The sequence below is a fragment of the Phyllostomus hastatus genome, unplaced genomic scaffold (genome assembly GCF_019186645.2).
Source record: "Phyllostomus hastatus isolate PE091 unplaced genomic scaffold, TTU_PhHast_1.1 phas_contig_86, whole genome shotgun sequence".
NCBI lineage: Eukaryota > Metazoa > Chordata > Mammalia > Chiroptera > Phyllostomidae > Phyllostomus > Phyllostomus hastatus.
Window position 1 is genome coordinate 93713875 of NW_025333977.1, and position 12784 is coordinate 93726658.

The following is a 12784-nucleotide window of genomic DNA, read 5'->3' on the forward strand; positions in this document are numbered from 1 at the left end:
CTGGGCCTCCCCTCCCTGGGGGAGCGCCCAGGTTAAATAAAGGACCATTAGGTAAGAGATGACCGACCAGTATGATGATAGGGTATTAAAGTGTTATAAAATAAAATATTAAACATAGTTTTGGTATAGAAAAAAAATGCTTTAAATATGCCAAACACCAATCTGTGGTGACAGAAGTGCGGAGGGTGGCTTCCCTGGAGGAAGGAGGTACTCGGTGAAGAGGCAGGAGAGGCCAACACGCTGGGAATGTTCTGTATCATGACCTGGGTTTGGGGACCTGGGTCTACGCATACCTACAAAGTCACTAAGCTGTACTCTCAGGAACTGCATGTTTTATTGTTGACGTGCTACTGAGCCCTCTGGGGAAAAATTTTAAACACAATACCAAGAGAAAGGGCAAGATTTTAAAAGTTGTATCTAAAGTTTGTATCGTAACTAAATCCAACAAAATACCTACCCAAAGGCGGAAAAGGCAGAAATGCTAACTCTGCTTCCTCTAAGTGGTGAGACTACAGGCATTTTCCCTCTTTATTTTTAAGTTTCCAAACTTTTATAAGTCAATTATTTGTATAATTTAAAAAAGAAACAGATGTGTCTAGCTAAACCTCAGTGTAGAATCCAGAGCAAGCCACTCTGAGACCTGTCTCAGCCCCTTCACATCCTATCTGAGGGGACAGTTCCACCACAGAGGGCAGAGTGGGGCCTCTGCCGGAGTCTCTCAGGGGCCCGTTCCTTTGCCACATCCCCCAGGATCCAGAACACTCACCGTTTTCCCCGAGGGGGCATCCCACTCGCCCCTGCGCACCACGCCAAAGGAGCCATCTCCGAGCTTCTCAAAGAGATGTAGGTCCTTTTCCCCAATGAGGCAGGTGAGGCTCTGCAGGGGCCCTTCCCCTGCTGGGCCACCAGGGGTGGGCGAGGTCTTCCGGAAGGTGCTCTGAGAGTGATGGGGGGGGAACTCAACCTCCAGCCGCTTTCCACTGAACACCTGTTTGAAGGCAGCCAGGAGCCAGATGGAACCCTGCGGCCCAGAGGCAATCCCTCCGTCTTGTCCCAGTCGGTCCTCACATAGGCCTCCAGGTAAGTCCTGACTTTGCCGAACCTCCAAGGGGCAGCCTGCCTAGAGGCCCATGCCCCCTCCTGATACCGCCCCCAACAGGAACCCAGAGCTTCTGTGTGGCTTCAGGGTGTGTGCTACAAATGGGCTGACAGGCACGTAGCCTGTGGCTACTGTGGCCCCACACCTGGTGGGGGGGCGGGGCAGGGCGGTGAGGGCCTGGGATAGCGCAGTCATTCTAGGTACTACCTTCTGCCCCACCTATCCCTTCCTGCACAGCCCCCCTTACCCAGAACGGACTGCAGCCCTAACCAGAACAGATGGGTAGGAGCCTAAGGGGCCTGCCACAAACACCTCTCTGTCCATTTTTAGCCTTGGCCCCTTCTCTGGGCTGCCCATTTGGCGCTGTCTGTCTCCACCCTCCCCAGGGAGCCCGCTACCCTTCATCCTGCCAGGGGAGAGGATAATTTGAGCCTGAGGTTAGACTGTGAGTGTGTGGGGTGCAGATGAAGCAAGGCCTTGCTGGTGAAAGGCCTAGGAAGACAGCTGGGCTTCTGGAGGGGCGCCTAGAGCTGAGGGCTGAGAAAGAAGGGAGAATGGAAAGAGCTCTGCTGCACCCTGGGCTGGAGAGGGAAGGGGACAAAGACCAGGGGGGCAGGAGGAAGGAAGCCCTGAAGGTCAGAGCTGGCCTGTCAGTTTGACTTGGCCACCCCTACTAGGGCATCCAAAGCCTTGGCTTCACACTGCAGAGCCTGCCCAGCTGGGCCCCTGCCCCCAAGGCTGGCAGGGCCTTATCTGTACAGTCTCCAATCTGAGGGCCTCTTCTGGCGGCTGCTCTGTCCTTCCTCCCAGTAACTGGAATCCCTTATGTTTGCGAACAATGTTCAGCTGACCAGGTTCCTCCGCATGGCCCGGTGAAGTGAGGTGAGCTGGACAAGTGTTGCCAGCACTGTCTTACTGAAGACATGCCTCAAGTTTGGAGAGGCTCACTGACTGGCCCAGGAACCTCCTGCGAATTCATGGTGGATCCAAGACCCCTGAAACCTGGCACACTGCATAGCTCTTCCCTTCTGCTTTCACTTGCCCCAACACGCTCATCCTTCCCTAAAACCTGGGCAAGGGACCAGGACGGCGTCCCCAGAAAAGGCCACAGGATCCCAAGAGACAGCCCCTTTGCCAGATGGCAGCCAGGAAATCTCTGCCGCCCAATCCCAGCCCAGTTGTTCTGCCCTGCCCATCCCCTATCCCAGCCCTGAGGCCAGAAGTGGGGAGTGAAGACCCTGGCTGGTTCATTTCCTCCCAAATTGTCTTCCAGACAATGAGCAAAGTTCCAGTGAGTTAGACCAGGGACACACCACTCCACACTCCAAAGACCCAAATTAGGACAAAATGGGAGGTGGGGGAGGCAGGGGGACTGGGGGAGGCTGTGGGTATGGAAGATGTCAGCCAGGTCAGATGACCAGGGAAACCCTCCACAGATCAGGGAGGGTCTGGGAGAGAGAAGCAAAACAAGGATGTCCTGGGTCCAGACAGTCCCACCCCACGCTGGATACCGGCCTCGACACTCAGACAGAACAAGGGCTCAAGTTACGGTGTACTTGTCAACCAGAGCCTGTTCCACACTCAGCACCATTGCATAGTGAGAGAGAAGTGAAGCCACGGTTGTACACGGGCTACTCACATGCTGTCTCTAGCAGGGGCACTCAGCCAGGAAGCGCTACAAGTACCCTGACTGATAAGACCCTGGAGGAAGGAGATCTGTACAAAGTGCAAGATTATACTGCCCGGGAATGGGGGAAGTTTCCTAGGACTGACATCACAGTGGGACCCCGGGAGGCTGCCCCAGCCCATCTCACTCCTTGTCCACCCACCTTGCTCATCCAGGACTTCCGCTTGCACATGGCCTTTCTCCTCTTCACAGCCTCCCACAGCCGCCGCTGGCCTGCAGGAGGGACATGGAACCCAGGGCTGTTAAGCCTCATGCCCCTAGGAGAGGCCGATGCCCACCCAGCAGGCTTCCTCAGCCTCCTGGGGTGGGTCTACCACCAGATACTGCCCAGCACAATGACACCAAAGAAACGAACCACCCCAACCAACCAGGGGCTGCACTGCATCAGATGGTCACCGCACTCCACGTCTAGGCTCTTGAACTGGATGGAGGTGTTGAACCACCAAGACTGAACGGCAGTTCTCTGTTCCTGGCTCTCCAGAAGAACGGAAATTAAGGTAATAGATAGAATTTTCCTAATTTTCAGGGGTTTTCCCCCACAAGATTTTATTATGTAACTGGCATCACCAACTATCCAGGCCAAAAGTAGGATAAGTCCATTTCTAATTTAGCACATCATTACTTATTTAGCTGCTTTAAGTTGAATGCATGAGTAAGTTTCTATGTTCTGTAAGAAAAACCACGAGTTCTAGGTGCTGCAGCCACTACTTTTCAGGATCAATACATAAAAAAGAAATGAGTTTAACTCACAGAGCAGATCTTTGTGAGAGAGAGAGAAAGAGACAGATTAACAAAAAATCAGCAAACCATCTGCGGGTTTTTATCTTCCCTTCTTCATACAGATCTGCAGACAATGAACCCTTAGTGAGCAGACCGGACTCCACTCTACATGTATAGAGGAGGAGGAGACGGAGGAAGCACATCCTACAAATGTCCGAACAAACAAAAGGAGTGGTAGCTGGTCCTGAGTAGCCAGAGCTTTTTAAGAAAGACTCCTCAGAGTCCAATTCACCTTTATAAGTGCAAACTGTTCTCATGCACTCACTGTGTGCGGCATCTACTGAGGCCCCTCCACCCCACCTCAGGGGCTCTTGGACAGGCAGTGAGAGTTCTCAGCTATGCCACCCCAGGAATAAAGGGGGGAGGGCTCTTTCATGTGGCCGGAGATCCTGAGGACAGAGGAGGTAAATGGTCAGTGGGGAAACAACAAGCAAGGCCAAAATCCCCACCTACCAGGCCGGCCCATGCCAATCTTCTCCAGGTCTTCATTCTTGACATACTCAAAGTGGGACAGGCGGGTAACATTGAGGTCGTCTCGGAGCCGTAGGAAGTACTGCTGCAACTGCACCTCAGAGAGCAGCTCCAGCAGCCAGCCTGTGCCTTCCTCCGGCTGCATACTGCTGCTCCCCAGCCTCTGTGGGGAGGGAAGAATGAATCAGGGACCAAGGGATGCAGGGAGGTAACAGAGGACCCTGCCCAAGTGGCCTGGGCTCACCCACATCCCACTATGCTACTTCTGGGAAGGATTCGAATCACCTCTTGCTCTTCTGTACAGTGACAAATCTGTACAGAATAGCCTGTACCCACCTGCCCCCTTTCCTGCCAGCAATAAGGATAGAATTAGGATAGTCGGGATACAGCCCAGGTGCTGGAGTCAGGGTCTCATTCCCAAAATCTACAGCCCAGTGACCTGAGACCAACCTCTAGTGTTCTCAGGATTCCCGTTGGTTCAGACTCTCTTGGGGTCACAAGTCCTTTCAGAATCTGATGAAAACTATTGATTTGTGTCTCCAGGAGAAATACACATTCTTAACCATAAACTTTTGATAAAAAATATTGGGGGTTACAGTGTCCTTTGAGACCCATCCATGGGCCCCTCAGACCTGATGGACCCCACAGAAAGAACTCGGGCCTGGATGAGTCCTCCCAATGCCTGGCATAGCCAGAGCCTTTCCCCTCAAGTGCAAAGATCTCTCCAAAGTGCCTCCAGGACCACGGCGAGCAGAAGAGGGAAGGGCAGAGACTGGGGTGGTTTTCAGACCCAGCTCAAAGAGGCAGCACTGTTCAGCTCCTGTAGATGGTTATCACAATAGACTGTGGCCCAGTGTCATCAAAGCTTTCAACTTTTTCAAGAAATACTGGCAATTTGAATCTATCTTGCCGTTAAAGTTTTTTTTTAAATATATGCACATGGTAAAATATTTAAAAGGCACACAGGAGCCATGTCTCACTCCCTCCACTATTTTACAGCCACCTAGCTCCCCATCCCCAAAGCCAGATGCCATGAATGACTTATGTACCCTTCCAGGCTTTGTTTTTCCCCACATAAACATTCATTCATTACACATACCATTCTGATCCTCGTTTTCATTTCACATTACCCTTGTTTGTCCTGGTTTTTTAACCGTGTTAACTGAGGTTTGAAATACACCTCCCGCCCCCCTGCCTTGCAACATTCAGCGTTGGCCAAAAGACACATGTAGGTGCAGGCCACAGTTAGCCAAAGGGCCACCAGAGAGTGACCTCTGACTTACACTTTCTTGGGCCCAGAGAAAGAGGCCGGTGGCACCCTCAAGGCTAAGCAACCTGACCCACAGGACCCCAAACCCACCCCTGTCTAAGACAGACACCTCAGAGCTGAGGGCTCCACCAGGCCAGCTCTGACCCATGTTCAAGCCCCATGGACGAAGCAGGCAAGAGGGAAAAGGCCAGCTGCCCGAGACCCCCTCCTCCCCAACTCAGAGGTGGCCTTGTCCCCCAGCCTCTCATCACAGGTCATACGGAGAAGCAGGTGCTCACAGCCCGGGCCCAGTGTGAGCCTCCGGCCCCCCATAGTTCCCAGAGGTTCTGCCAGCCAAGTGCCAGCAGTTCAGACTTTCCCAGGCAGCTCAGGACAGTACAAAGAGCAACAAATGGGAACGAGAGGACCTCAGTTCAAACCCTGGCACTCCCGCCAAGGCGGCTGGGCCAGAGGGAGTTTCCAAACTTTAGGCTGTAACCCTTTACCCAGATGGTTCTCACAAAGGCTGAACAGCTCCCTAGGGGATGTTTTTGGTTGTCACAATGTTGGGGGGCCACTAGCGGCCTTCAGTGGGTGGTTGGGGACAAGAACGTGAGTTATCCTGTAACGTGCAGGGCAGTCTCACACCCTGTCCCAAGTCCCATACAATTTAATTCAGGGAAGTGAAAAATGTGTGTATAATCATCTGAATCTAGAACTGAATTCTAATTTACATTGTTTTTATCCTCACCCTAGGATATGCTTATTGATTTTAGAGAAAGCAAAGGAGGAAGAAACATCAATGTGAGAAGCATCGATCAACTGCCTCCCGTATGTGCTCCAACCAGGGACTGAACTCACAACCTAGGGATGCGCCCTGACCCGGAGTCAGACCTGCAACCATTTGGTACACGGGAGGATGTTCCATCCCACCAAGCTACCCGGCCAGAGCCCATTTTACATTTGAACAAGAAAGTATTTTTGCAGTTTTAATACACACTGAACTTTCTTGGAATGGAACTACTGTGTCAACAGAGGGAAAACTAGTCTTTATTTTGTTCAGAATTTAGCAAAAGCTGTTCACTATTCAAAAAAATGTCACTGGAGGTAACCCATCCTTATTATTTCAAAACTCCCCCCTCAGCACTTAGAGACATTGCCTTTGTGGTGGTTCTACAAGAGGTTTTAGCGTTCACTTCATTATGTCAGAGTGTGCTGACATCAGAATACATGAAGTGGTATTATTACTTTTACTCCTCTTTTATTATTACGGGTGGCATTATGTTTGTCAACTGACTGATAACATCCATGTGTACATGGTAACCAGCTTATGTTTCTATTAATTTTAAGAAGACTAACAATAAAAAATAACTCTAATACTTCAACTGCACATACTATACGCTGGGCACAGTGCTAAGCATTTAGCTGTATTCACTCACTTATCCTCAACAAAACCATCTGTTACAAACAAGGGGGTGTGGGCTTAAGAGGGTGGGGCACCACTGCTTTCCAGAAGAAACCCCCAAAGGTGCACTGTGAAACTCACTGACCTCAGCACTGTGTCTTCATAGCCCAGGGTGACAGGACCAGCATTTCCACCGTCGCTACCCTGTTCCTAGAGCAAAGTGATCCCACTCTCAAAAAGGCTCAGCCCCCAGATGGGGCTTGCTACCAGGGCAGGTGGTCTGAAGATCCTCTCCTCTCCTTCCCCAGTCCCTAAATTCCAGGACTCCAAGCTCCCCACTCCTACCCTCCTCTGAGGCAGGAGGCAGCCAACTCCTGAGAATAGCTCAAAGCCATGTGCTGGTAGTCAGGGCTAGGGAAGACCCCAACACCCCTCCTCTGAAAAGCACAGTCTAAGCTGTTCCTTTTCCCTGAAACACCAGCTAACAAATCACCTGGGCTCAGGTGGACACTCTACTCCCCGCTCCCCAACCCCAGCAACAGGCCTGCTCAGCATAGAGGCACGTGTGGAAAGGCTGAGGAGGACACTGGGATCTCAGTGAGAAGAAAGCAGGCAGGGTCCCAGTCATGCCTCTACCACCAAGCTCGGGGTGACCCTGGACAAGTCCCCTCCCCACCCCGAACCGCCACCTCTAGCCCAAGTTTCTTTGTGAAGCACAGAACTCTGCTGCAGCTGCCCCCACTCAGTCACTAGTTCTGCCGGGGCCCGACACCTGTGTTGGAAATGTGTATCTCTCATGGATGCATGCATACTTCCAAAATACACTTTTCTAACACTCGCAAACAAGAACGCAGCAGCTGGAGGGGAGAGGCCACTCAGGCCCAGAGTCAAACCCTCACTGGAGGTGTCCCTCAGCCTTCCCAGTCCTGCTCTCTGCCCCTCAGTGAAGTGTGGAGCTGATCCAGTCTCCAGTCAGTCACCCGGCTCGCCCGGCCCCAGCCCCGCCACCCCCCACTCACTGTGTACAGTCTTCGCCGTAGTCTGGCCAGGAGAGGAAAGGAGAGCTCTAGGCCAGGGAACCGACGAGCTGCGGGCATCTTCACGGAGCTGGGCCCCTGACTGGGTCACTGGGACTCTGGCTTGAGAAGTGGGGGAGCAGGGGCCTCAGCTCCTGAACTTCAGGTTCTGCCCAGAAGGAAGTTGGCCAGAGGTCTGCCCCAGGGGTCCCTCAAATCTCACACCAGGGGTGGAAATGGGGCAGAACAATAGGGTGGTTCCCTTTTCCCTGCTGCACAGCTGTTTCTACAGCTGGCTAGTCTGGTAGAGAGCAGGTTCGCTCTTCTGACTGGCTGCAGCCTGGGTCTTCTGTCCTGTTTCTCTGCCTTCTCTCCAGTGCAGTGGTCACAGCTCCAGTCCTACTCCCGGGCTCCCCCACCCGACTGCCCTCCCTCCCTCACTCCTCCCTCTCTCCCCAGCTGAGCAGCTCTGACACTGGCTGAAAAAGGACCTTTCTGAATCACTGCCAAGAGGGCGGCGGGAATAGGGGGACTCTTCCTCTCAGCCACCCGCACTGGCCCCCCTGCCTCCCCATACACAAGGCCCCCTGTCTCTGGCTTCCACCCCAGCCCCCATAGTTGCAAACAACTCCTGGGATTTTAGGGTGGGGGCTATGTGAATCAAGCAGCAATGTACAAAGAACGGTTACAGGCCCCCATATAGGCTTATCTGGGACTTAGGAGCTAGTACACAGTCTGAGTTAAAAGCTGGGACCCCAGAGTCACTCCTAGACTCTACAGGAGACCCTTTGGAGACCCTCCCCCATCTCCCAGTCCCAGCCTTGGCTGGGCGTCTCCTGGCTCAGGCCCTAATGTGGCCCTGTTACCCTGGTGCCCGACGGAAATAGGAGGCCGGCAGCCTGCCAGAGTAGGGCAGTCCAGCCAAGACTGAGAGGGGGTGGAAGGGGTAAGGAATCTCCACCCTCTTCCCTGGGGTTGCCTTGTCTGCTGCCCACAACACTCAGGGTGCCTCCTCCCAGACCAGTGGCCAAGATCCAAAGCCCCTCAAAACAAACAGATATGCCCCTAGACCCTGCTGAGACTGCTCCCACCCCAAAATTGTAAGATTCTGGGCTACAGGATGTCTCTTGTGGAGCACCCCCCCACACAGACAACAGTCCAGCTAAAGGGAACTGGAGATACTCCATCAAGCCCCTGTGGGCCCCCCACGTTCCTAGAGCAGACAAATGATCCCTCTGCCCCTCCTCAAGGGCGCCAGCTGCTAGTCCACTCCCCTCGCCATGGCCCCCAGACACACCTGACAGCTGCAGGAAGTCCTCTTGTGCTTCCTCGGCACCCCCACCCCACCCCCCAGCCATGCCCAGGGAGCCCCCGTTTCTTGCACACTGCTCTCTTGTCCGCATCCAGCTGGTGACCAGTGCTGGGAGCCCCAGCTGGCTAGTGAGGCAGGCAGCTGAAGATGAGAATTTTGGGGACTCAGCATCCCAGGCTTTCTTTCCAGGGCCTCTCCCAGTGTCTGACCTCCTAGCAAGGAGGTACCCCAAGGGACAGCCACTTCCTGGTCTGAGTCTCAAAAGGGGCAGGTGGGGACACACTCTAGCAATCAGTTCCTCTTCTCCACTCCCATCATCTACTTCCTAAAGCTTGTAGAACCAGCCAGGTACAGCCTTCTCTCTGTCCAAGTGAACTGCCAGTTTGAGGCTGGAGTCACAGATAATGGACAAGGTCAGGCAAGGCCAAGGGCACTCTAGGGCTGACTTTTCCCCAAACCCCAGCAGAAAACGTCCACAGTTCAGACAGAGAAGCCTACTGCCTAGCTTCCACCAGGTACCACCCTGAAGGAGAACCAGGGACCTGATCTCAGGGGACAATTTAAGCAGAATTACTCCCTCCACTGCAACAGGGGGGGCTCCTGGGTCAGAACGGTCAGATTAAAAATTCTAGCCACCCCCTGAAAGATATGCCCCGAATCCACTAGAACTCCATGCCCCACTCTCCTTTGGACATCAGGTAAGAACAAGCCTCAGCAGCTTGCGCAGCAATCCAACTATGAGAGGCTGTAAAGAAAAGCAGAGCATGGTTAGGGGTCGGAGCTCAGGCCAGCTCTTAGACCCCTTTCTCCCAGCCCTGGAAAAAAGCTCCCCCACCTTTCTGTCCACCTTTGTCCAATCAGCTACTGCCCTCTGCCGGCTGAGAGAGAAAGTGCTTGATCTCCAAGGGGAAGGGGAGTGGTCCCAATAAATACGGTGATCTTATTTTCTAAAGCAAACAGGGAAGTGGTACCTTGTATCTGGTGATCCTCCTTTCTAAAGCTAACAGGGACATCTGGCTTGCAATGCATATATGGAAGGCCAGTAAGCGGGAATGTCCTGGGCACAGGAACTCAATGCCCATAAAAGACTAAACCCAAACCCTAGTGCTTCCAGGGCTCTCAGGGGCCGTTAAAGAAAGCCCAAGGCGCAGCTTAATTGGGACCCAGGCGGCCCAGAGACACTGAGGCAAATGTCAGCACCAATAATTCACCATCACTGGTTCACCCCACCCCCTTAACTCTCCATGGGAACATTCATTCTTTTTAACCCAGCCTCCTATTTCCCCGGATCTGTCCTGGGGCCCAGGAGCATTAGAAACCCCTCACTTCTGGGAGGCTGCTGCCGAGGGCAGGGCGGGGCCCTCAGCCGATCAGCAGATGATGGAGGCTAGGGGCCGGGTACCTGGCTATCCCCTCCTCCATTACCTGCTGTCCCTTTTCGACCCCTGTCAAGCGCTGATATGCAGATCTCTCCCCCATGGAACCCATTAAGGCCGGGAAGAGGAGCAAAGACCTCTAGCAGCCCCCGCCCCTTCAGCGCACCGGCAGCGTCATGGCCCTACGTCCCGAGGGGCCGGGCCTCAAGCATCCTGAGTCTAGTCGGGCAGAGCTGCTACAGCACCTCCGCTGGGGGAGTCCCGGTCCTTGCTCCTCCGCCCCCCCCCCACACACACCCCACAGCCTTCTACCCGCCACCAGCTGACAAGAGCCCCGGTGGTTCCCAGTGGTCACTCTCTCTCCTGCTAGGACCACGGCACGCCCCTCCCCCAATCCTGTGCCCGCAGTACCACAGGCTGACCCCCAAGAGAGCCAGATGCCAGGCTCCACCTTCACTGACAACGGAGCCACAGCACCCCTCAGCCCCTCAGCTGTCTTCAGCACCTCAGAGCCCCACAGTTTGGTTCTGGGGATTCAAGGGTCCCCATATTCCATGCTAAGTAAGTTCACACAAGAGAAACATCTCCTGTCCTGACACAACCTGAGACTCTTCCCTCTAGACAGCAGGGCCTAAAGCCTATCCCTCCACCTTCCCAGCTTCCACTGAGCTCCAAGAATGAGCCCACCTCCCCGGCTCCTTGCTGCTCTACTCCATTCAGCTCGACCAACTAGACTCACCCACTCTGGGATGCGAACCTGCCCAGCCAGCTCCTCACAGTGGTGGGAGCCACACTTCCAACACCCGCCCCAGCCCCCAGCCCTGTGCCTCTTCTCAGCCCACCTTAACATTTCCCTGCCTACCCACTCCCCCAAGATAGCACACGTTGTGCACGCAGGAGGGCACGGAAGAGTACTAGGGCTGAGTACCCCTCCAAGCCTCAGAAGAGTGCCTCTGCTTATGATCCCTGATGGAGCAGCTTATCCAACACCTGTCCATGCAGAACTCTCACCCAGCACTCAGGTGGGGCCATTGCTAGCAGAGGAAGTCCTACTGTAGAGGCTCTCTTCTTCTTCCAGCCTCCAGGGCCCCAAGGTGCACCACACACCCTCTCATTTTGCTGGCATCTGAAGCATCACCGACTCCACAGTACCAGGTATTTAGGGCTGAGCTCAGGGCACCTTCACCCCTTCCAGGGTTGGAGCAGAGGAGGAGAAACAGGCTGACACCCCACCCCCCTCGACACACATACTTAATCCTCAAGATTGAGGAGAGGCTACAGGAGGGCACTCAGTGAGGGTTCCGTAAGGGTCAAGCTCCTTCCCCACCCTGAAGCATGCTGGGATAGGGGATGGCCCTGTCAGGCCAGGGGATTTATTCTAGGCTGAAGCTCCTCTGCATCTTACTGCAGCAATGGCAGGCACTAGTTTTGAGAGCAGCTGCAAGAACCCAAAGTCAGACACTGTGGAGAGAGAGAGCCTGAAAATGCCAGTCCCATTCTTTCTTCTCCTGGTTGGGTGAAGGGTCTGAGTCAAACCATTCCTCCTTCCTGCTTCTCCCTACCTCCTCCCCCATAAGCCTCCTGCCATCTTACTATAAGATATCCACAGGATCCAATCTGCCTCCCGCATGTGGGGAATCCAGCCCACATGCACACTTCTCTGGTCTGTAACTTGCTCCCTTATCTCAAAAGGGAGCCTGGAGCAGCCAGGCATCCCCTCCCCCAGCCTTTCCAACAGCATCAGCGAAGTGACAAATCCACACTGAGGAGCAGACATGACATGTAATTTCCGGCCAAAAGGATTTTTCCAAAACATTCTACCGTATTCTTGGGAATATATGCCAACCCCACCTCCAAGCCAGCCCTCTCCCACCTCTGCCCTCCCTCTTCTCCAAGACCTGGAGGGAAAACAACACATGGGGTTGGGGGGAGCGTGTTCCACCAACCCCAGCCGGCCTCAACTCACCCTTTGTGAGCAGGACCCAAGCTTCTGGACCAAGGCCAGACTGGTTCCCCTCAAGACCTCCTCCCAGAGAGAACTGCAGGCAACCCCACACCTTCAGGTCAGCCCAGGTCTGACGTCACACTGGTCTGGGGAGGAGGCTGGCCAGGGGCCAAAGGAGAGAAGGGGATGATTCAGACACATACCATGGCTGTTCACACCTTCCCCATCTCCGGGACACAGGGGCCCACTCCCTCCCAAGGGAACTTGGCATCTGAGGTCCTGAGGAGAGGCAAGGCTGAGGCATACTTGCTCACAGTGTTGCCCCCACAAGCCCTGAGTCTAGCCCTAAAACCTCTTCACCCTTCTCTTCAACTGTTGGTGTTTCCTAAGACTTCTGAACTCTCCCTTCCTTTCTCAATGGATGCTCTGCTCCCTGGAGGTCAT

The 12784-nt window shown here is 54.0% G+C and overlaps 1 protein-coding gene across 11 annotated transcripts in view; it reads right to left on the reverse strand.

Moving 5' to 3' along the window:
- TNK2 (tyrosine kinase non receptor 2) overlaps positions 1–12784 on the reverse strand; it is a 39704-nt gene that overhangs the window by 15187 nt on the left and 11733 nt on the right. For 2 of the 11 annotated variants that reach the window (XM_045851041.1, XM_045851040.1), the window contains 4 exons: positions 12362–12498; positions 4020–4200; positions 2929–2999; positions 767–988 (listed from right to left, as the gene is read on the reverse strand). In XM_045851041.1, coding sequence (XP_045706997.1) covers positions 767–988; positions 2929–2999; positions 4020–4182 — 456 coding nt within the window. In that variant the 5' untranslated portion in view covers positions 4183–4200; positions 12362–12498. Of the gene's footprint in view, positions 1–766; positions 989–2928; positions 3000–3154; positions 3793–3831; positions 3956–4019; positions 4206–7710; positions 8051–12361; positions 12499–12784 lie in introns of those variants that run through there. The other 9 variants (XM_045851039.1, XM_045851042.1, XM_045851038.1 and 6 more) reach the window with 8 other exon arrangements.